Below are 26,425 nucleotides of genomic sequence, written 5' to 3'. Positions count from 1 at the left end.
ACAAAATTTAGAAGAATTTAAAGTTTACAGCTATCAAACGAAATCAGAGGCCTAGCTATCAAACCTAGCAGTAGCGATGCATAGTATCGTTTTTTGAAATATTTTTAGGGATACATCATGTTAATTTGTTCAAATTGTTATTTTTTGTCATTTAATAAATTTTTAAATGTTTTATTAATAAGACACCAATGATTGATCGGCCCATCTCTATATTTTGTACAACTTTTGATATAGTCAAAAATAGTCAAAAAATTTTGGAGTAAATGTAAAAGCGTCATTCGGGTCATCAAAATCAGAAATTTGAGTTTTAAAGCATTATATATAATTTCACCAACCAGGTTCTGTAAATATGTACATAGATTCCGCAATGAAATATATATATATACATACACATAGATATATTTTATATACCAGGCGAATCGTAATCGGATAAGAATTCACTGAAATATCAGTGTAATTATAATTTGACTGTAAAATATACATATGTACATACAAATCAACAAGTCATGTGTGTGCAAAATCCAAATATTCAGTTGAAAATTACCAGAACATTAATATAAATCTCTATCGGGTGAAAATATTATTCAAATGTAATTGTACACACATACGTCATCACATACACATAGTCATCAATACAAATCACATTTTAAAAAGTGTATAAAAAAATTAATTTCAATAACAAAAAGTTTTTGCAGTAGAAATTTTCATGTATTATATGCATATTTGTAATATAAATATTATATGCATATTTGAACATGAACATTGGACAAACGCGCGCATAAGTTTCAAAATGTATACATTTTTTTTTAATTACATAAACTCGCATTCATCTTTTTATTAATAACTATTGTTATTACCCGGCTTCACTCAGTATTGGTAATATAAACAGCTTAAACATGGCGAATCTAACAGTGAATATTCATTTGTTTTTTTATTAAATTAATTTGAATCGGAAAAAAAAACTACGTACATAGATAAAGTAATAATATTCAACCAATCGAATCATCGTTATAGATACTTTTACTTGTTTTCGATCTTCCCAACCAAAAATACTTATATACAAAATTACATACAAAGTCTTTTCCGAAATTATATACATATATTAGATAATAAAATAATAAAAATTTTGATGCACATATAATTTTCAATGTGAAAAAAATATGTATATGACTTTAAACGACTATTATTGTCTTTCGAAAAGTAAAAAAAGTCGAATAAAAAATAGTAAAAATAAAAAAAAGGTCTATAAGAATTGAATGTGCGCACGAGCATTACCCCGAAAACACGTAAGCGACCGGCACGTAGAGGGTTAACTGAGACACTATCGGTACGAGCGCCGGTGTGCTACTGGCCGGTGGGGCGGAGCGCCCTGTCAAAGCCTACGCCCCTCGGCCCCCGCCATCCACCATGTATGATTGGTTCCACGCGTCACTCAACAACGCTGCCAATCGAGCCGATCAAACAAATGGTTCCTAAACTAAATTATCAGCATGTGAACATTCGCGACACTTTCACATCCATTACCAGTCGAATCAACAATCAATCCCGACAAACTGAAACCCCGACGAATTTTTTACTTACCTCTTATACAGTTCACATGGTTTTCGGACCGGAATGGTATGTCTCGACATAGAAAAGGCCTTCGACACGGTTTGGCACGATGGACTCATTCATAAGCTCCTTATTAACAAAATACCAAACTACCTAATTCTCATCATCAAATCGTACTTAACTCGTAGAAAGCTAGTGGTTAGCGTAAATAATGAATTATCGTCTCCAAAAATAATCGCAGCTGGCGTTCCGCAGGGGAGCTTGCTTGGCCCACTCTTGTTCTCCATATATATAAATGACATACCTATTCCAAAAAACTGTCACATAGCCCTATATGCAGATGATACACCTTGCTTCACAAGTAGCAAAAAACCAGACACTATTCTTAAAAATCTTGAATTTGCAATTAAAACAATGACTGAACACTTCACTAAGTGGAAAATTCAAATTAATCAAACCAAAACAGACGCCATATTCTTTAGTGTTAGAAAACATAAGCCAAGTTCAGATCTGAAAATCCCCTCTGGAGAAAGTCTGAAATGGCAGTCAGTAATAAAATATTTAGGAGTAACGTTTGATAAAAGAATGAGATGGGCACCTCACATTGAGGCAGCGAAATGCAAGGCGATGCGGGGTATATCCTCAATATATCCAATATTTAATCGCCATAGTTCTTTATCAACGCTAAATAAAATAAAATTATATCGCGCGCTCATATTACCATTATTAACCTATGCTTCACCTGTATGGAATAACGCCTCGAATACTAACCTTTCCAAGCTCCAAGTAATACAAAATAAATCCCTTAAAATAATTTATAATACACCCAAATATACTAACCTGAAAAAACTGCATGCTATATATAATATTCCGTTTGTTACAGACATTACTAACAAACTAACCAGTAGATTCTATGAAAGAATCACTAATAACCATACTAACACACTTGTGAAGAGTCTCGGTGATTACAACAAAATGTCTATACCCTTCAGGTATAAACACAGATTACCTAAACACAATCTGCTTTAGGTCATCGACTTTAGATAGTCTTTAATTAATATTATGTATTAGATGTATTATGAACATTTATAAGGATTGTAAATAGGTTTTTGAGCTCTTTTTCCTATTATGCTTTAGATTAACATTAGAATAATATAATACTGTAATTACTAACCAAATTAAATTAAAATTGTAAAATAGAAAATGATCAGTAGATCAGTAGCTATTAAAATAGATATAAGATGTATTGTGAACATAATTTCGTAATAATAAAAAGCATTTAAAAATCAAAAAAAACATGGTTTTCGTGTTAGTGGTCATTTTTCTATCTCTTATCCGATCGTTTTCATACTTTGCCATATTGCTCATTTTGGTCATCAATATACGTTAATGTATCGTCTGCCATTACGTTGGAGATAAAATATCGTATACAATGCGTATCAAATATCCAGAATCTCGGGTACGGTGACGTCTATGACGGTGACGGCAAGCTACCATAATCTATCTTCAAACTTTTCGCCTTGATATGGCCATTTCAGATTTTAATTGTTTAAACGCCTATAATTCACTCTATATTTTATAAAATTTGCTCTATAGGTTCTCGTTATCTCTAATATTTAAATATTTATAGTTTTAACTCTCATATGTATATAAATTTCAAATTTGGCGTCTAGCTTCATGTAATGTAATACACGATATATATTGATTTTTTACATTTTATTTTATCTTTAATTTATACCAGGAAGGCTGAAGGCGGAAACCCCAATGCGCCTTCCTGGAAAATTAATTACAAACAATACGGCATTTTATTATTACATAAATCACTGTATTTAGAGAAGCTGAAGAACACGAAATAACAATTAATGAATGAATTAATTAAATAATTAATCCACTGGGACATCTATGGATTTAGATTTGTACATAATTATTACAAATTGTACATACAGTAAATACTTCGATTTATGACAGCAAGAAAGATGATTTTTTGCCAATTTTGAGGAACCGTTTCAACAATGATCAGATACAAATGGAAAACTCTGATAAGAAACGATCGACTTGAAGTCACAAATACCCCCAAATGTAACCAGCAGTATAGCGGATTGAATCACTTGGTGCTAAACATATACGCTACCATTAAGCCACACTGCTGGCTAAATATCATCGCATGGGTGTTGGTAATTCAAGGAAATTCGAGATTGCTGGAAACTTGAAATTTTGCGAGATAATCGGTAAGTTTGCCAATTTTTTGAACCGTTTCAATGAAAATCAAATAACAAATTGGCAAACTCTGATAGGAAACGATCGACCTGGATTCACAAATCCAAGTTTGAACCCGTGACCACTCTGTTCACTTGAACCCGTGCCCACTAGTCTATTCTGCTGGTTTGGAATTTAATTGAAACCTCGACTCGACCGAATCGAAGAATAGCTGAGATTTTTATTACAAGGCTCTTCTATATGTCACTTCTTCACTCATTGGTCAAACAACATATGGATATTATATCCTACATTCTTCCGATAGTTTTGAAACTTTGCTATTTTGCGTGGTTCGGTCAACAATAGATATTCAAATCAATTCCGCCATTGCGACGGTGAAAAATAATCGTAATAGACACGTTTAAAAAATAATACAATGTTGATGATCTTGACGTCTTATGGTAAGTAACCTTATTTATTTTCCTTTCCGCCACCCTCTCGTTTTGTCAGATTTTAATTGTTTAAACGCCTAGTCCTTTTTTTTCACACTATATATATTATAAAATTTGCATTATAGGTTCTCATTAGCTCTCATATATATTTTTAATACACTCGTAGGTTTTATAATGAATTTTAAAATGTTTATTTTATAATTCTGATATAAATATGTATGTATGTATGTATGTGTTACGGTCAAATTTCTGACAGCTCGGACTGATTTGGTCTTTCTGGCATGATTGTATATATTTATACTGCGATATTTTACAAACCCATTATCATACTAAATTTTAAAGTGATCCCATTTCGTTTTTATAATTCCACATGTCGAAGATTAGATCTGTAAAAACTCCCAAATAGTGAAAAACATATAAAAGCCTTGTATTATATATAGAAAATGCATCCACATATTTTGAAAGTATATTTGCGAGGTATGTACATACAAAACAATGCTATCCAAAGCAGGCCCCGTGATTTTTTTTTAAGTTATAATCATTGCAAATTTAATTCCTTTGCTTGAGTTTTGGTTGTATGTACATATGTATTGTATTTCATTATCAGAATTGACGATACAATCGCAAGCTTCATGACAAAATGTTACGAAATGAGCCGCGAGCGCTCAAATGTCATATGATATCCGACATTTGAAACCGCACGAATACAAGATAACATTTCTTAACTTTAATCATACGCGAGAAAATCGCACATCCAAATCATGAAAACGATAAAATTCGTCTAAACTTTGAGAAGCGTTGACGGGTACGCATTACAATGCAGCCGATACGTTCGGTCTGTTATTTGCGCATACTAAATGTCGATAGACATTGCCGATGCATAAAAATGCAAACACACACACACACACATGCGGACAAGGTGATGACAGATAGACGAAGAACAGCAGCGTAACAGAATCGTCGTTAATATATTTTAACGACGTTTACTAGGGTCACCGAAGTCGTTACTCGTGTATTCTACATATGTACATACATACATCGACTAGAGAATCTAACCTGAATTTACCCGAATTTTTCAAAAAATTATTTCACTGTACATGAGATTAGGTAACATTTCTGAAGATTTCGTCGGGATAATCTCAGATTTTTCTGGTTTGATTTTTAATACATACATACAAATATACTAGGAAGGCTTAACAGGTAAACCCCAATGCGCCTTTCTGGTCAATTACAAACAATGCAGTATTTTTATTACATATGTAATAGTTACAGACTTTACTAACCTAAGCAGTAGATTCTATGACAGAATCACTAATAACCATACATACTAACACACTTGTGAAGAGTCTCGGTGATTACAACAAAATGTCTATACCCTTCAGGTATGAACACAGATTACCTAAACGCAATCTGCTTTAGATCATCGACTTTAGAGATTCTTTAATTAATATTATGTATTAGATGTATTATGAGCATTTATAAGAGTTGTAAATAGGTTTTTGAGCTATTTTTTTCTATTATGCTGTACATTAACATTATAATAATATAATATTACTAACAAAATTGAATTCAAATTGTAAAATAGAAAATGATCAGTAGATCAGTAGCTATTAAAATACATATAAGATGTATTGTGAACGTAATTTAGTAATGATAGAAAGGATTTAAAAATCAAAATCAATTACATATGTAAGTGGCTGAATTACAAGACACTGAAAAAATCGAAATTAACGAGACATCTTTGAATTTTGTTGTACATAAATCATACTCAAATAGTGGTGACATAGTGGGTAGGATGGGGTTTTTTCCAATTTTAATAGAGGTATCGTTTCAACAATGAAATCAGAAAAATTGGCAAACTCTGATAGGAAACAATCGACTTGGAGTCACAAATATCCAAATCTGACCCGCAGCATTACAGATAATATACTCATAATAAATTATTTTCTATCGACGTCAACTCACGGGATCGAACCCGGCGAACTCTCGGCGCTAGACAAAAGCCCAGCGAACCATGCTGCTGGCTATAATACAATACAAATTCATTTAAATTGTTCGTAAAGATTTAACATAGTGGTCACGGGTTCGAGTCCCACTGGTTGCTGCATCCCAGATCTTGGTTTATGACTCAAGTCGATCGTTTCCTATCAGAGTTTGCCAATTTATCTGATTTTAATTTAAACGGTTCCATCATTACCAAGATTTGCGAGAAAATGGGTAAGGTTATCAATTTGATGGAACCGTTTTAATGACAATCAGAAAAATTGGCAAACTCTGATAGGAAACAATCGACTTGGAGTCACAAAAGCAAGGATTGGACAGCAGAAACCAGTGGGATTTGAACCCGTGACCACTATGTTCAAAGCATTATATGCTAACTACTCTCTATGCTGCTGGATATTATATGTACATACATGTTAAATATATATGTAGGTATGGCTGTAAGTACTGAAGGTCAAATTTTGATCAAAAACCGATAGAACCAGTTTTGTTAATACCGGTATTGGAATCCCTAGTACGGATATATTATATAATATGAAACAGGGATGATGAAATTTTAATTTGAGGAAAATCCTGGAATTCAGGAATCATATTTTTATATTATAATGTTTGAAATGTGCATATGTGACGTGTTTGGGCACACATTAAAACCATTCCGTACAGTAATATAGTACACACGTATGTGAGTAATATAAAAACAATATATTTCACTCCCCGGTCGCTGCGTGTATGTAAATTTTAAGTCATCTGGGTAAACAATGACGATTTTGAAACGAATCTGTGACTTGTTTTGTGTATTGTACGCCCCGTGTTTGTTCGGCGGCCGAGATGTGTCAACAATTCTCAACATTCACTTTAATAATACATATATTGTATTACTAGCGTCAAAGTATTTATATAATAAAAAAAAAAATACATACAGGTAGCATAACGTGTGCTATATTGGGAATAATACACAAGAGTCGACGAACGTAAATCGTATTGAGCCTGGTCCTTAAGCGGTGCCACTTCCCGTCAGGTTTTTCGACTTCCGGTCGTACGATTTCGACTTACAAATTTCGACGACATCCTCAATTGTCATTCGCGATGATTGTTACGTCGCCTGATAAATTCGAACCAAGTATCCACGCCTATACTAATTCGGAAGGGATAGACTTTGTGGGTGCCACAGAAAAGTAGCACAGATTGATATAAATTTTATGTGTTTTATTTCCATATTATATCAAAATGGTTAAAAAAATAGTCCAATAGAACAACCAGTAGTCATATTTACGCCATTTAATTTTCGGTTAATAATCTTATGTATGTATGAAAGTTTGGTGCTCGAAGGACCAAAACCGGACCGCGTCCCTCGCCTTTCAAATCATCGATTGTCATGAAAATTTAAGTTGAACCGAGGCGACAGTCGTGCTGTGCTGCCAACAAATAAGTATTCTAACTAAGATAATAAATGTAAATAATTCAGTTCAAAGGCCAAGCAAGTACAAGGTTGCATAGGTAAAGCGACAGTGTCAACACATGGCGACGTCGCAAATCCATCACGTATACGACGTGGACGAGGAAATCCCCTAGTTATTTATTTATTGTAAGCACATTCTGACTATGGATTGAATTAAATTTGCCTATATTGCATTATAATGCGCCAGTCGTGAAAGAAAAAATATCTGTCTTGTTATACATATTGAACTGCATGTTAAGTGTTTCAAATTCGATTTAGAATATAGCCCCGCTCAAATGTATCCTGTTGAATGTGGATGAATATGAAATCATGTAAATCAGACTAAAAGCTTATGCAAAATCAAAATGTGACTTCCAGAAAATTAAAACTGACATACATACATATGTAAATACAGACACATATGTACGTAATGATATTGTATGTTTGAACATATATGCCTTGAATAATGCAATCGAGCAAATACACTATATATTATATAAGCTATAATATAATATAATATAGCCAGCAGCATAGCTCGGCCGTTAAGCTTCTGCTTAGCGTTGAGAGGCGTATATCTGTAGTGCTGCTGGTCAGATCTGGATATTTATGACTCCAGGTCGATCGTTTCCTATCAGAGTTTACCAATTTTCTCTGATTTAATTGTTGAAATGGTTCCCGATTAAAAATTGGTTGAAATATTTCCTACCTACTATGTCCTACCTACTACTATTTGAGTATGATTAATGTAAATATACAATTAATAGATGTCTCGTTTTGCAAGTTTTCAGTGTCTCGTAATTTGGCGACTTGTAAAATAAAAATGCTGTATTGTTTGTAATTGGCCAGGAAGGCGAATTGGGGTTTACCTGTAAGGCCTTCCTGGTATAAAATGTAATAAAAAATAAATAAAATAAAAGTCTGTTCGTCTGTTTGTGTCTGTCTGTCTTTTTCATATAGGCTCCTAAACCACTCAACCGATTACGATGGAACTTTCAGGATTTGTTGTATGCATGTCCGGGAAGCTCACTGTGAAAAAAACCTCTTAATAATAATATTCGTAATTAAGATTTTACCGACGCGAAAGTTTGAAGCGCCACTGTTTGTAGTCGAGGAAATGTGTTCGTTGGTAACCACGTTACCAGTTGGTTTATGATGACACGACTTTGAAGAGACACCAGTTGAGCTCCAACCATCACTTGAAACGGGAACGGGAATTGCATGCGTTATTGTGGCATTGCAGCGTATGCTGGCTTCATCTAGTATTCTATAAATTGTATTTGAAAAAATCACGTTTTTCGCCAATGGGTAATAAAATTATTAATAAATTTATAATTGAATAAAACGACAGGGTTTCAGTGATGCTGTAAACAGAACTCAGAACTGACAGTTCACGCGTGCATTTAGTTATCTTCACACCGCGAAGATGACGTGTTAATTTCCGAAATGCGAAACCCGAGCGGACCGGTGAGCTAGCGCATTAGACGGGTTCGTTCTAATTGAAGAGGAAAATTTCTCTCGACACTGGGGCTAAATAAATTCGAATTCGAAAATAGACGCCGATATAGATCTGAATCAAATTCTGGATTGAGGTCGGCGTGCCCACCCGCGGTTGGCGATCGCTGAAACCGCTGAAAGTTTCACACCTCGCCATATACACCATTATACGATAAGTCGACCGGGGGAATAATTCATGTATGAAAATTTCGAAATTGTAAGTCTTCAGCGCCTATGTAAGACATAAATCCATATACGAGCGCGCGTTTTTGAATTGCAAACGGCGCGTGGCCATGAGAAATCAATGGCGTTGTTGGTTTTCAGCGGTCTACCAGTCACTTGCATAATTCATTAGCGGCTACGGTATAGGTAAAATCCACGGGATGTATGTATATATTGCACGAAAAACACAAATTGAATTAAACGCAAGTATATCAGATGTCAGTGTAGGATCGGACTGACACGTAGTGCAGTCATCTGGTGGGTTTTCGAGGGTTTCCGGAAATCCTTTGTTCAAAATTTCAAATTTACGGAAACATGTCTGTATATATATGTATACATATATATATGAATATATTCCGTAGCTTGTCAGAAATGTGTTTCTGAATTGTTGGCACTGAAATATTTTGGAGAATAGAAAAGTTCGAGTTAAATATTGGTGTGATCTTAGTTCTCAATCGGATGATTTTAATTACTATTATGTATAGATGTATTATGAGCATTTATAAGAATTAAAAAAATAGGTTTTTGAGCTCTTTTTCCTATTATGCTGTACATTAACATTAGAATAAGATAATACTATGATTACTAATAAAATAAAATTAAAATTGTAAAATCGAAAATGGTCAGTAGATCAATAGCTATTAAAATAGATATAAGATGTATTGTGAACATAATTTCAAAATAATAGAAAGCATTTAAAAATCAAAATCAATCGGATGATTGGATGTTTAATGTTCATTTATATAGTTCATCTTTCGATAAATGATAAAATTTACAGTAAAAATCGCTATTTCGTAATGATTTTATATTATTTTTTAATTGTACGTATTTCGTAAATTGTATTTAAAATACTTGGGGATATGTCATAGCCGATGAATCCAAAAGGTTTGTAAATTATAATAAAAAATAAAAAATAAAATAAAATTAGATAAAAACACGAATCAAAATAGAATAAAAAAAATGCAACTACATACATAGTTGAAACAAAATTAAAAATACATACAAGAAATGAAAATACAAAGAAAGAACCCATTAATTTTTGGGAAATCATCAAGTTTATTTAATAAGAGTTTTAGGTTATTAAATGTAACTAATTCATTAGGTAGACATATCTAGTTTTTGAAAAGAAGGCATATCTAATTTTTCTGTAATATATTTTGTCTGAGTCTGAGAGTGTGACCTCTAAGATGAGTGTTTTTGTTAAACGTTAGGAGGTTAATATAATTTATAATTTTGTAAACTTCGATTAGACCACCTCTCATTATTCTCGTCTCCAATGTGGAGAGATTCAATGTTATCAATCTTACATCAAATTTTGTTGTTAAGTATTAAAATAGATCATTATTTTGAAATTATCGGTAAATATATGCTACAAAATAGCTAAAATGAAACATGACAATAATATTTGAGCTATAGCCATTTGTATACATTCCTAATCCATCTAGTATCCATCTACTATCATCAGTATCATTCGTAATAAAATTTAGACGGATATTTTTATAATAGCATGTAATTTGATAAAAAAATGTATTGGAAGAATATTTTGTTGGTAGTCCGTTGTTACGAAAGTTAGAGGACACCACTGCCAACGCATAAGAAATCAAAAATATAACATAAAATTATTCAACGAAGGGGTAGAATCCTAATGAAAGATTCATCGCTTTGATTTTTTGTTTGTTGGACTTTTTTTTTTTGATGTTCGACGGTATGTAAATTTTGTTTAGGGTTCAAAACGGTCGCGTTGGAAGGGTTAAAATTTGGTTTTATGCTCTCGGTCGATGGCCGCATAGATTGGCCCAAAAATTCCAAATGAAACGATTTACATACACGCTTGTGTCCTTTTCGTTTAATACGACAAAGGGAGCTTCGCTCATGAACATCCCTGATCCTGAAAATAAAGGTCGGTTATATGTAAACAAACGAACGAATGCGTCCGGTTAATAAAATTACGTTTTCGGGAATAACATCCGATTTAGATTATCTGCGTGTAATATTTGCATTCGTATAAAGGTTGTATGTATACAATCAATTTCGTTTATAAATAAAAGGTAGCTCTGATTTAAAATGGAAATGATGCGAATGAGTCGACGTCAAGTTTCAGAAGAAGCAAAACACGAGTGCAAGACGGGAGAAGATTTATGGCGACTTTCCGATAAAATTTTTACGACTTTTGGAATTTAAAAACTGTCATTGAAACCAATTTTACGGTCTCAATTTAAAGTTAAAGATTGTAAAGTGCACTCAAGTGAAGGTTTTGCCATTCTTTAGATAAAAACATTATATAAACCAGTGTACTAGTGGTTGGCTTATAATGCTTTCGAACAAAAAAATAAATAAAAGTGTTAAATGACTATTCATATAATTTTAGTTTTTAATATTTTTGCAAGTCGGTGAACATGTGCCATAAATTTATATTCCTTAAAAAAAGTATGTAGATATTATGTAAGATTTGAATTATTAGTTAAGGATGAGATGACTTGATTTTATACGAAATTTAGATATAGAAAAAAGACAAAGTAAAAATAGAGAGTGGTGTACTTTTTCAATTGTTCTACTTTTCACAAGTTTTTTATTAGCTTCACTATGTTAGTTCAATGACGTTTCTGCCCGTCAAAAATTTGTGATCTGATTTTGAACCACTTCCTCTCTTTAAATCGCTTTGATATTTTAATGAAATTTGGGGTTCAGCTATCATTAAAGTGAGTTAATGTCTCCAACATGCAGCTAGAGTAGTTTAATCATTAATCAGCAGCGTGGCTCGGTGGTTGCGTTGATACTACGCACAGAGAGGTCACCGGGTTCGATCTCGTGAGCTGACCACGATTGAAAAGAATTTATTCCGAGTATAATTTTTAATACTGCTGTTTCCTATCAGAGTTTGCCAATTTATCCGATGAAGCGGTCCCCCCATCAAATTGGCAAAAACCATCCCACCCACTATGTCACCACTATTTGAATATGATTTAAAAAAAAAATTATTATCTACAACAAACGTAGATGTGGCGCCAATTTTTATATAAACATATATGTACAGTATTTGTACTATGCTTATATGTCTGGTCACAGTGACGCGTATTCTGTTATGTCACTCTGGCTAATATGTAAATAAAAAAATAAACAAATAACAAACTCAAATCGAAAACTCGTGTCAGATCGAAACGACGACAGCTAGCTACTTAAACACGGCTTTATACCGCCCCATCACAAATAAATAACAGACTCAAAAAATACATCGGAATCTTGTGTCAGTTCGAAAGCTAGCCATCCAAACACGGCTTTCTACCGCCCCTTCACAACTCATTTCAACAGTGGTAAAAGTTACTGTTTTCCCTGTCATTGTTAGGAAGCGATACTTAAAAAAAATATACGTGCAGCTTCTGCCGCGGTACGAACATTAAGTAAATTGGCAAAGCAGTGAGATTTAAGCATGTATATTTAAATAATCATCCAAGTTCGCGTCATTAAAGAGCGCGCGCCACGGCCGTCCTGCACGCCGTCGAGATAATTTCGAATTGCATAAATTTGTCATTAGCGCTCAAAGTGCGAGTCGAACGAAACGGAGCGGTGCGAATTTCTGAGGTCTGAAAACCCAATTAGATTTTCGCTATCGATTCCGATTATAATTTTTAAGCGCGCTTTAAACGGCACGACGGACCGTGAAGCGATAAGAAAACGACGAACAATCAATTCGAATGGAGCATTAAAATTGTGTCGATAAGCTCGCAAGCTTCGAATATGGCAACACTATATAACAGTTTGAATTGCGCGCTTTTGCGAACGTGTCCCATTACCGACGCCGGGTAATGGACGCGCAGGAATCGACAATCTCGGGGTCGCGGCCGAAAAATGCACAAACTGTGTACCCTTTTTCGAGCCGAACACTGAAGGAAGACGCTTCGTGAATTTTTATATCGGTACAATAGTGTGCGTCACGCCTAAGCGCTCATTGATAGTCAAACGGCGTGCCGCGAGCACCGCACGCACCACACTTTTTATTTCGTATATGGCGGCCGGCTTAATCTATCGCACCGCACTTGGTGAAGTCGCGGTCGTATCGTATTTATTAAGGGTCAACCGGGCTATTCAAATTGACAAACTCTGCTCGATTGGGTCGATATGCAAAAAACAAAAACAAACCAAACGCACCGAAGTTTCGTCCAAATGTACGGGACGCCATTTTGAAATCAGATTTCAATCGGTGAGCTTCGGATCATACTTGGGAACCAAAATCTTTTTGAAAGTGTGCCTATTATTTTATTGAAAGAATTATTTTTTTCAACAAGCCATTGTTGCCATTAAAATCCATTGTCTCCATATCCCAAAAAAGGCCAAAAGTCCGTAAAACAAAATGTTGACTTCTTCCGGGTAAATGATTTTCCGATATATTTTATATTTGTACTAGCTGAACCCGGCATGCGTTGCAATATCACAATAACGCATGCAATTCCCGTTCCCATTTGTCGAAAAAATGCAGGCAGCGAACACATTTGAAATTATTCAATTGTTTATTTATTTTACCCTAACAACGCAGGTCGCGACGCGAAAACATTTGAAATTATTGCGTTGCAATACCACTCATTCCCATTTTTGGGCGATTTTTTTTACAGTTAGCTTCCCGGACATGCATACCAAAAATCCTGAAAGTTCCATCGTAACCGGTTGTGTGGTTTAGGAGCCTATACTAGACAGATAGACAAACAGACATTAATTTTTATGTACATACATATATATGTATATAATGCAGGCAGCAAACACATTTGAAATTATTCAATTGTTTATTTATTTTACCCTAACAACGCAGGTCGCGACGCGAAAACATTTGAAATTATTGCGTTGCAATACCACTCATTCCCGATTTTTTTTACAGTTAGCTTCCCGGACATGCATACCAAAAATCCTGAAAGTTCCATCGTAATCGGTTGTGTGGTTTAGGAACCTATACGAGACAGATAGACAAACAGACATTATTTTTTATGTACATACATATGTATGTATATAGATTGGTGATGCATTAGCATCTTGGCAGACTGGGCTATTGGGTAGACGGGAATTATCTTGGGAATCGTTGTTGAATTACTATTGCAACAGATTGGTGGTTGCGTTGATGGTAACTACCAAGATGTTGCAGGGTTTGATTCCGGGGGTAGACCTCGATTGAAAAAAAATATATGGATATTTGTGACTTCAAGTCGATCGTTTCTTATTGTCGGGTCTGCCAATTTATCTAATTTCATTGTTGAAACGATTCCTCATAAAATTGGCAAAAAATATCCATCCCACCATGTCACCAGTATTTGAATATGATTTCAAAATTTATATATGCACATGAATAATACCATAGATGTCGCTCATGGGCAACCCGAAAACAGCATCATGGGAAAATAAACTAGATATAAAATTTTAGTTCAATAATCCAAAGATTTTTAAGAAAAACATAAAAAAAACCTCGACTATCTTTAGTAAAAGTACTACTTCCGCTTAGTGTAAAAATATATGATTTATAATTTCTATTACATGTAAAAAAAAATCAGTTTCATCCGTTGAGCGGTTTGGGAAATAATTGAATCCAAAAACTTAAAAAAGAGGACACACATAAGGGGAAGTACCATTTCCGGGTAACTTAAAAATTTGAAAAAAAATGACATATGTACATAGTATCGATTAGTATTTCAGAAAGCGATACCAAGTTTTAGTTCAATAGGACTAATGGGGTTCAAAAAATCCCCAAAATACACAGACACACATACTAACATACACACAGACACACCCACACATTTTTTTCTAGATCATGAAAACGTAATCAATGATAGATTCCGACTTCGAATTTTCTCATGATCACAAAACTTTATCCATTGTTACTACGTACATATGTATGTAGATAAAGTAAAAATTGGGTTCATCCGCTATACCGACATACCCAAGTATAATGATTAGGCTATTTTAAAGCTTAGTCAGATTTCAAAAGTTTTTCCAAACTAACTGCTTTTTAGATGAATTACTTCGTGGCTAATATGCACGTAAGTACGATCATTGATCATCGAGTTCGATTCACCATATGATTTATAAACTGACAGCTCTAAAACCAGTCCTGCCCAAGTGTCATCATAACGGCCTTGATATGAGTCACATTTTATTCCTATACAAAATATGTACAAAATCATACAAACGAATCATTCGAAATATCACATATCCTTTGCAAATTTTAGTCCTGACTGTTCAAATGGCGTGGAAATGCGTAATTAACACATACACATCCACACCGATAATAGATTTTGTGAGAATCATACGAGCGCTCGAGCTATAGTTAACAGGATTACAATTGTTTTTCTTTTCCGCAAAAAAAAAAAATCAAACAGACAAAAATAAAATATCGTAACAAATATTGCATTGTGCAATGATAAGCACCGAGTAATCCGATATGCGAATACTGCGATAGCATCCCGGCAACAAAACAGAAAAGTTTACAACGACATAATTAATGTGTATGCTTCACATTGATAATTGAACATTCATACATGGTTTTGCATAATGAATCCAACCCACGTGCATAATATTTTGACAACCGCAACTTCAAGTTAACGAATAAAACAATAATGAAAAATCTAATCAAACAAATAGAAACACTGGGAAGAGCGGAGGCAAATAACGAAAATTTTTCCAAACGCTTGGTCGTGAGTGATATAATTTTTTCCACATAGACAGTCAGCAGCGTGGGACTGTGGTTTATGTTGATACTAAGCACTAATAGGTCACCGGGTTCGATCCCGTGAGCTGACCTAGATTGAAAATAATTTATTCTGAGTATAATCTTAAATGCCGCTGGTCAGACTTGGATATTTGTGACTCCAAGTCGATCGTTTCCTGCCAAAGTTTGCCAATTTATCTGATGTTATTGTTGAAGCGGTTCCTACATTAAATAGGCAAAAATCATCCTACCCACTATGTCACCACTGTTTGAATATGATTTAAAAAAATCTTATTATCTACAACATATGTACACGTTTCGCTAATTTTCTTATACATATATAGTATTTGTATTATGCTTATATATCTGTCTGGTCACAGTGACGCCTATTCTGTAATGTCACTGTGGCTAATACATATGTAAATAAAAAAATAAAAATAGGAAACTCATTAAAAATTACATCGGAATCTAGTGTCAGACTGAAACGATGACAGCTAGCTATCCAAATACGACTTTCTACCCTTCCCTTCACAACTCAATTAAACAGTGATAATAGTTAGTGTTTTAACTCTAATTTTTAGGAAGTGATAATTAAAAAAATATACGTGTAGCTTCTGCCGTGGTATGCACATTGAATTAAATTGGCGAAGTAGTGTATTTAAATAATCATCAAGTTCGCGTCATTAAAGAGGGCCCACGGCCATCCTGTAATGTCACTTGGCAAAATATGTAAATAAATAAATAAATGAATTTCAAAATGGCGTACTCTTGCCTTTATTTATATGTTAATAAATAATTTTTACACAAAAAATTGATGGAGTACCGTTGAATTTATCACCTTCCCGTGGAATTCATAACCTTCCTGTATAGCCAAATTTTAAAAGTTTCCTTTTGTGTTGTTCAAAAAAAAAACAGTTGCAGATGTAAAGTATACTCATGTGGATAAGTTCCATCAGGCAAAAGTACGTATAAATTATGGTGTGTCAACTTTCAAAAAAAAAAAAAAATCAACGAAACATTCAAAGGAGTCGACAGTGACTCAACTGGGTGTCGAAAACCAAAAAACATGAGGAAGAATCGTTCACGAAGCGGAACTTGAAATTCAAGAGAGAGTCCGAGGAAGTGTCCAAACACGTGACCGTACATTACAATAATGACACGAAAAAAAACCGGCTCGTGTTTATATTTTTAAATATCGAAGAACATGACTCAAAAACATCATCGGCACGTTGATTTTGAAGTTTCGTCGGCAGAGGAGGAGCACTCGCGTGCTGAAAGTGGGCGAATGGACGTTTCAGTTAATTGAAACGACGATCTTCATCCGGATGAGAGAACTTGCTCTAATGTCACCGACTATTAGTTGCCATCTCATACATATATCAACACATGAAACGTACATAATAATAAAAAAAAAAAAACCGCATAACACGCAGTATAATATAAATCCTTCCGAGAATTACATACATATGTACTAATAAGATGTGTAATAATTAATCATATAAGGAAACGCGATCGAAATGTATGCAACGCGTGCACATTTTGAGAAACGCTACTTGCGATCGAGATTATGATTCACGTTGTATCAAAAGACTAACTATTCAATTATATATCCACAGGGTGTTCCACAGCGACACGAGCACCTCGCAACGAGTTTCTGCGTCAACTAAACGATGGCTCAGACTGTAGCGTGCATCGTCGCGTCATTTGACGGTGACAGTTGACGACGACGACGATGATGATGATGATGATGACGATGACCACAAAAAATAATATACATAATATACTAGTTTTAAAATGAAGTATGTATGCACACAGTACACGAGCGAATAGTTGTCAACGGCACTTGTTAAAGGTCAAGTGGAAATGTGAAATATATTATGCGATTTGTTTACGAAATTTTCCTTAGGAAAGGTGCCTTCGTTCTGTCATTGCAATGTACATAACCTTGTTTCAAATTTGAACGGAATCAAACGGGATCAATATGTTGCTGCAACTCAACAACATGTTGCTGCAATTTATTAATCACCAAGTGACTTTTATATAGCGTGTTTTTGATGTTTAAGAGTTATCAAAAAGCAATCGAAACTAGAGCAACATTAAGGTTTATCAATATTACTACATAGTGTTGTACCCGATGACATATTTTTATTTTATTTTTTACACAGATATGTATATACCAGGAAGGCTTGACAGGAAGACCCCAATGCGCCTTCCTGGACAATTAACTACAAACAATGCAGCATTTTATTATTACACAAATCACTGTATTTCCAGAAGCTGAAGAACACGAAATAACAATTAATCCATTGAGACATCTATGGATTTTTTTTACATTTGTACATACATACCTTTAACAAATTGTACATACGATAAATAAAGAAGATTTGTGACAACAGGAAAGATGATTTTTTGCCAATTTTGCGGAACCGTTTCAACAATGATCAGATAAAATTGGCAAAATCTGATAAGAAACTATCGATTTGGAGTTACAAATACCCCTAAATCTAACCAGCAGTATAGCGGATCGAACCCACTGATCACTTGGTGCCAATCATACACGCTACCATTAAGCCACGCTGCTGGCTTAATATCATCGCATTGGTGTTGGAATATTAAGTTATTAAATAAAAATAAAAAAATTGAAAGAAATGTGTCGTCGGTCATGTGTTCGATCCCCACGCGGGATTCGAAATTCGATTTTTTTTTAAATATATTTAATTTAATATTAAATATATTTAATAAAAAAATATTAAAATCTACCTACCTACCTACAATTAATTAATTTTCAATAGATGGCGGTAAATTCTCTGCCAAGCGGAAACATAAGTAGCGATCAGTATATATAAAAGTTTGTATCTTTTGTTATTGTATTCGTATATACGTTTTGTTGGATGTGTTTTAGCTGTGACGTACATATGTATGTCAAATCGAAACGACTATTATAGTAGGGCTAGTGACGTTGCTGGTAAAATTTAAAATAGATAATGACAAATGATATTAGTTGAAAAATTGTAACTTGTTGCTTTATATGCGTACCGGATATTTTGTACAATTCAGTGGTTGCCAAGCGGGCTATTTTCAAACGTAGTTTGTATTTTGGGCATGAACCTTTTGTTTCAACTAATAAAGGACGAATACCAGTCAAGAAATTGATATTGTTCTAGCATATTTTGTAAACAATTAACTGCAATGGATACTTATGGTATACTAGTGGTTTAACCTGGCTCGATATTTGTAATATAAACAGCCTAAACATGGCAAAACAATCTAATAGTAAACATTCATTTGTTTTTTTATTAAATTTATTTGAATCGAAAAAAAATAATATTCGACGATATCGATGTCGTCGTTATAGAAACTTTGATTTGTTTTCGATGCTCCCAACAAACCTTTAAACCTTACATATGTACATACAAAGTATCTTTCGAAATTATATATTAGATTAGTACCGGTTACGCCCGTTCATTGAGACTATTCTTGTATGAAATTACTGTTAACTAAATACTTTTTCTCTAAGCAAGACATTATTTAGCTGCCAGCAGGGATGTTCATTTTATTTAAAAATAATACTTTCAAAGGAGCCGAATAGTTTAAAAAAAAAAGAAATAATGTTTATTACGGACGAATGCCGTTAAATTTAAGTGCAATCATAAATAAAAAGGAAAAAACGGATCTTATCTACAATATAGTATACACTTATTTATACTTATTTATTTATTTTTACAATTTCGCCATAGTGAAATTACAGATTAGCTCCAGGTCATCATTATGGCTAATTTATTACAAGACATTGAAAACTTATAATCAACGAGACATCTACTAAATACACAATTATTACATACATACATATTTGAATCGAAACAATACCTGACATCTATGATCAGATATTATCAAGGATCGACGTCAGTTTGTAAAATATGGAATTTATTCTTCTGTTGAATACCCAACCTGCTCTGGTGTTCCACAGGGTTCTAATCTTGGCCCCTTACTATTCATTTTATTTGTTAATGATATTAGGGAAATATTCCACAACTGCAACTTCTTATTATATGCAGATGATCTAAAACTTTTTAGGTGCGTTGAATCTTCTTCCGATGCTCTACTGCTACAGAGCGATTTAGATTCACTCGTTATTTGGTCACACTCAAATTGTCTTCCGATAAGCGTTGAAAAGTGTCACATTGTCTCTTTTTCCAGATCTCGATCATCAATTGAATTTGGTTACAATATTGATGGCTCTATTCTTGCCCGTCACACACATATCAAGGATTTGGGAATTACTTTTTCAAATATCTGGAATTTTAATTCTCATATCCAAGATGTGTGCAATAGGGCTACAAAAACTTTAGGCTTCGTCATCAGAAACTCACGCGCCTTTAATAGCACCAGAGTGACGCGTTTACTGTATACTACATTGGTGCGCAGTTTGCTTGAATCTGGTTCGGCCATATGGAGTCCTAATCATTTAAGGTACACGCTAATGTTAGAGAGGGTGCAAAGAAAATTTCTTCGCTATCTCTACATGAGAGAGTTTGGGCGCTATCCCTACTTATTTCCCAGTAAGTTTGTCATGGGCTCCTTGGGCTTTGACTCCTTAGCTTCACGTAGAAACAATCATCTTGGTAAGCTTTTTCTAAAAATTCTAAGGGGTGAATATCATCTTCCTGAAGTTCTGTGTAATCTTAAACTTAGAGTACCTGAGAAACTGAGAGAATCTCGCTCCAGAACTCTATTCCTACCTATTCGGGCCAGGACTAATGTGCTTGATGACTCACCCCTTTCAAGAGCCATTCGACTATTTAACCTGCTTTCTGGGAGCCTTGATGTTTTTACTTCATCATACAGTTCTGTCAGGCAGCATATTTTAAATGACTTCTAGCTACATACATATTTACACATGTTGTTTTCATTTTGTAATGTTATTATTTAGCATAATGTGTATGTATGTTGGTTTTATCTATATTTATATATGTATGCTATTTTTTATTTATATATATATATATATGTATATATATATATGAGTAATTTATCTTTATTTATGTGTATTGATGTGTTTATGTGTATATGCATGTATAATGTTTGTATGTTTATGGATGTATGTAATGTATGTGTATATGTATATGTATATGTGTATGTATGTATATGTATGTATATATGTGTGGGTATATATATATATATATATATATATATATGTATATGTATATATATATGTATATATATATATATATATATATGTATATGTATATGTATATGTATATATGTATGTATATGTATATATGTATATATATGTGTGTATGTATATGTATATATGTATATGTATGTGTGTATGTATATATATATATGTAGGTGTGTATGTATGTATATGTATATATGTGTATTTTTATATTTATGAATGTATGTATCTGTATTTGTGTATACGTGTAAGAATTTGTGTATATATGGATGGTATACATATATGTTTATATAATTGTCTTTGGCCAGGAAGGTGCATTGGGTTTACCTGTTAGGCCTTCTTGGTGTAAATTAAATGAAAAAATAAAAAATAAATAAATAAATTACAAACATCGTATAAATACGATTAATAACATTTTTCATGTAACAATACCAATTTTTACATTCGACAAACAACCACAGAAACATCTATGGTGAGAAATCTGAGATATAACAATAACTCAAGGTTTGCAACATAAAATTGGGAAGGAAAATCAAATTTTACAGGAACCGTTTCAATGAAAATCAGAAAAATTGGCAAATTCTGATAAGAAACGATTGACCTTGACAAACCAAGGTCTGGCCAACAACGATACTCTTAGTGGGAATCGAACCCGTGACATCAAGCACGAAATAATTCAATACTCACCACTAGACCACGCTGCTAAACGAAAATATTAACAATGTAACTGATTTATTTTATTACAATTCATAGTACTTTTATTGTGATTTATTTTATTAGAATACACATCATATTTTGTATTGAAAACCCCTGTCCACGGAATCTATAAACAAAAAATAAGCCAATAGGATAATACTGGAAAAATGAACAACGCCCAAAAAAAAGCCCGCTTGGCGACCAGTGATGTACATAGATTCAATTACACGTGATATGTATGTACATTCAAGGTAATTCCACAACTAAAACGAAAAATGTTGACGATTGCTATCGCGCATTCATACACACATACATACATCATACATACATACATACCTGCACAGCTAACAATCATAGACGAATAATTGCATTGTTATTAAATCGAAATCGTACGAATCTTCTCGAGGACGTGCACTAATTGCACAACGCATTTGACGAGACGGAAAAAATACGACCATGAGAATGCAATCTGCACCGAGTTGCACTAACGATGCACGCGATTCGTTTTGTCGTCAACCATGCCTACATTTTTGGATATGATATGCACATACATACATATGTATGTACATTTTTTTGACAAATGGCCGCATTTCGTATAGTAGGTACATAGAGTTATAGGAGTGGTTCGAGACTCGACAACGTGCGGTAAACGTTGAGCGTGTCGCAATGTTTGTTTGTTCAGGTAAACGTACCGAGAAACACATACACGGTGTTTCAAAAGTCTTGGAAATGAAAATTATACCACCGAGATCGCATTACATCAAAATTTTGATCGGAACGACGCAGAAGGCAGAGGCATCTATGTATAAAAGGACGATAATGAAAATCGAGTGGTTTTTAAGCGGCGACAATATCGTCAAACTTCGACCAGAGAAGATGTTTTAAGCGCGCATAAAAAATAATGGATCGAAACGAAGCCAAATTGGATTATTGTCAGCGATAGATAATAATTGCCGATAGAGAGGCGAGTTCGTTCAAATTTCAATGAACGTTATCTGGATGGTTAAGGGGGTGGGAGGGGGGAGTGGAAGGTGATGAGAATCCGTGCTTTTCCTTTGCGAATCCGCTTTTTCCGCTCGTTTTCCCTCTTTTTTTTAACCTCTAATTAGATGTTCGGGCCGTGCAAAAGTTCTCGAACAATTCGCGCACAGAAACGACCCATTCCGGAAAACAATGGCCTTTCAATGCTGTCCCGGGACGAGGGATAGGGGATCGAAGTTGGTTCTCCACTTTGAATTCCCACAATGAATTTAATTAAAAAAGAATTTTTCAAGCGTGAATAACGCAGCGTCGAATCAAATTCGGATTAATGCATTTTGATTTATAAATTTTTATTTAACGCAAATTATCATTGAATCGGCGAAAATTCTGACAGCCGGGAACGCTTGTGAAAATATTTGTAAGGGGCGTCCGTTAATTAAGCCCGATAACCGTTACGAATAAGCGCACAAATGATCACTTCATTATTGGATAACTAACCATGAAGTTCTATTCTAAATTTAAACAAGATGTTACAGGTGACAAAAGTACAATACTAAATTTTATGCTTTTTCGGTGTTCTAGAAAGCAAAAAGAAAAATTGCATAGCATGTATTCACCATATTTTCAATCAATATTGGTGGCCATCTGATACATCTTGCAGTTTTAAACTATCGTGATACATTTAGTGTATTTGTATGTATGTAACAAGATTAATAAAAGCATTAAAAATCCAGAAGCACTATAAAGGTTCATTTATATCCAGCACTGTGCGTCAACAGCTTGGCAAAACACTGCACGGACAATACTAATTCTATTCATACTGCACAGCACCACTCGTTTTCGGCACGTTCATACGAGTCAATGATGTCACAAAATGACGTTTTCAAAAATATTCATATGCGCATAGCAATACTTTCATTGGTATGGGTGCACTTGCCTTTATAAAGTCACGTCATACATAAATATTTCCACAGTGGTCAAAGAAAGCCGGTTCTGTTTGATGCGTTTCGGTAAATTGCAATGCTCTATGATATGAATACCTAGATCGTGTCGATTGCTACCGTTTTGGACACGATTTATGTATTCATAACATGACGGAACGGTAAACGGACAATTTCGCATATGGCGATCTCACACACGACAATCGTTGCCACGAAAATCGCGATTACGGAATATCTCGCACTCGAATTCTCGTTATCGTGGTAGTTCGAGTGTCTGACTCTCGGTGGGTGGAATTTTCGAGTATCAAATATTCTGTGTTCAAGATTTCCGTAGCAATAATTATCGTGTGCGAGCTCACCATGTGCGAAATCGTCACTGAACTTAACAGAACATAAGAATGTGTTCATTGCCGGCTTGAGCTGTACTGGTATAAACAAACCTTAATTTGTTCCTAGAATCATGCAATCGATAATAACAATTGACAAACATTGCGATCACACTGTATTGGATTATACGCCAAATATATGCGAATACGAAAGTATGTACTGAAAAGCATAATAAGAAAATATGTCAAAGCCGTGTGTAGCTAGCTATCGAGTATCTTTTAGTTAAAAAAAACAATTATGTACAATTTGAGACAATTTTTGAAAACAAATACACATTTTTTTATTTTGTTTTTGGAGAGACAAACATATAATGTACGCTATATTAGACTCGTATTGTTAAAATTATGTTTCTTTCGAAAAATTGCTCAATTAACCGCGAACGGATGAGGTAAGAGTCCACGCTAATGTTAAGAAGATCGTGTGACATAGTTGAGTCATGAGTAAAAATCTCGACAAAAACTATGGTGCAAGCCAGGGATGGCACACGAGAGATGCAACGCTAAATTGCACAATTAGTCACCAAATTACGACTCAGAACCAAACAAAAACAATAAATAACAGTACTCACCGTTTCTATTTTCACTGTCAGCCGGCTTCATCTGGATAGGATGGTGCATCTGCAGGAAAGAAAACGCAAATTAGTCACGTAAATTTCATATAAGGTCTACTACATACTACGTATGTATGTATATACGTAAGATATTAAACGACGGCATTCCCCTAAGGAAGTTTAATCCTTACGTCGGGGTCAAAGTGATGGAGCTTTCGTGGGCTGTTTCAATCTTGCCGGGGATTTGACTTAATTCGTCGAGTGAAACAGTGCAGTTGCGGATAATGCCCGAGAAGATAAATTTAGAATTCCATTGTTCGGGTTCGTACATATATGCGAGTGCTCACCTGTGCACAGGCAAGGATCGGTGTAAGGTTTTTCACCCGTGCGTCACGTATCGAATGACTCAATACCATTGTTCGTCTGGGAATATCGAGAAATGTTTATCGTTTGAAATTTTTATACACTGTTGATGTTGAACGTCTTGGAAGTTTGTTAACGATCGTGTTATTACCATGGACATTGCTTAAACGACGTTATTAGGAGACTCTGCAGAGTGTCCCTATTTACGTATGCTAAACAGTTGACAGATAGCTAACTATAACGTTTAAGGATCTGCATTTTTAACGCTTAAGTGGTGCTATTAACTCTTTCCAAGTTTACGTCGACTAAATAACAAATCTAAAAATAAAAATAAACACTGCATGTATTACGTGCGTGGAAAGGAATTTGTAACATTGACATTGAAGTCACACACATACACCGATTAAGTTAACACTAATTCATACAAACATCTAGTTCATATTTAGCAAAAAGATATACATACATAGGTAGCGGTAGTGTATATGTATGTTACAATCGAAGTGTATTTTCAGTTGTAATATATTCCAATTGGCGTTTTAGGACATTGATATTCGAATACTATTCTACTAGTGAATCTATAAATTCGAGCGCAGTTGATTTTTGATAACTCTGATATTTTTTTCGCATGCCTAAAAATTCAATAATGGTTTAATATTTGATAGGTCTTACGAAGAAGGTAATGAATACCGTGTTACGATAATTTTAAGAATATATTCAAAACAAAAATGTGACTTTTCCAAGCTCTAACGTTTTTAAGAATGCTTTTGAATTCAATAATGTGTTAATATAATATTTGCTAATATTAATTTAATTTAATTTAATTATATTATTTGCTAATATTAAGAACTAAGAATGTGTTCAAAACCAACAAAAATGTGACTTTCCAACTCAATTTACAAATCTAGTAACATTTTCACGAAAACCTAACTTCTTCATATAACCTGGTACCAACTTACAATTGAACTGTATGTTCAGTTGTAATATATTTTGACCAGCAGGAATTAATTCGCTAAATGAATTAACTTGCGTGGGTTAGGTTAGGTTAGGTTAGGTTAGACGGAATATATTCCAGTAAGTCAAAATATATTACAACTGAAAGTACACTTCAACTATAACGCTATTTGGTACCAGGTTAGATGGAATATATTTCAACTAGTCAAAACATATTACAACTAGAAGATACTTCAACTATATAATATTCATGTGCCGCAAATGTTTGAGAGGGGGGGGGGTATATTTGTATGGACAAATATTGATTTTATATTAGAATATATTAGAATGCGCTGTAGGAATAA

At 34.1% G+C, this 26,425-nt stretch overlaps 1 protein-coding gene across 13 annotated transcripts in view; it reads right to left on the bottom strand.

Moving 5' to 3' along the window:
- Positions 1-26,425, bottom strand: part of LOC143911227 (CUGBP Elav-like family member 2) — a 605,340-nt gene that overhangs the window by 38,371 nt on the left and 540,544 nt on the right. For 10 of the 13 annotated variants that reach the window (XM_077430030.1, XM_077430026.1, XM_077430029.1 and 7 more), the window contains one exon: positions 24,786-24,834. In XM_077430030.1, coding sequence (XP_077286156.1) covers positions 24,786-24,834 — 49 coding nt within the window. Of the gene's footprint in view, positions 1-1,266; positions 1,460-24,785; positions 24,835-26,425 lie in introns of those variants that run through there. The other 3 variants (XM_077430034.1, XM_077430038.1, XM_077430036.1) reach the window with 2 other exon arrangements.

The sequence above is a fragment of the Arctopsyche grandis genome, chromosome 4 (assembly GCF_051622035.1).
Source record: "Arctopsyche grandis isolate Sample6627 chromosome 4, ASM5162203v2, whole genome shotgun sequence".
NCBI classification, from domain to species: domain Eukaryota; kingdom Metazoa; phylum Arthropoda; class Insecta; order Trichoptera; family Hydropsychidae; genus Arctopsyche; species Arctopsyche grandis.
Note: the sequence above shows the minus strand (reverse complement) of the source record. Positions and strands in the feature narration are given on the sequence as shown.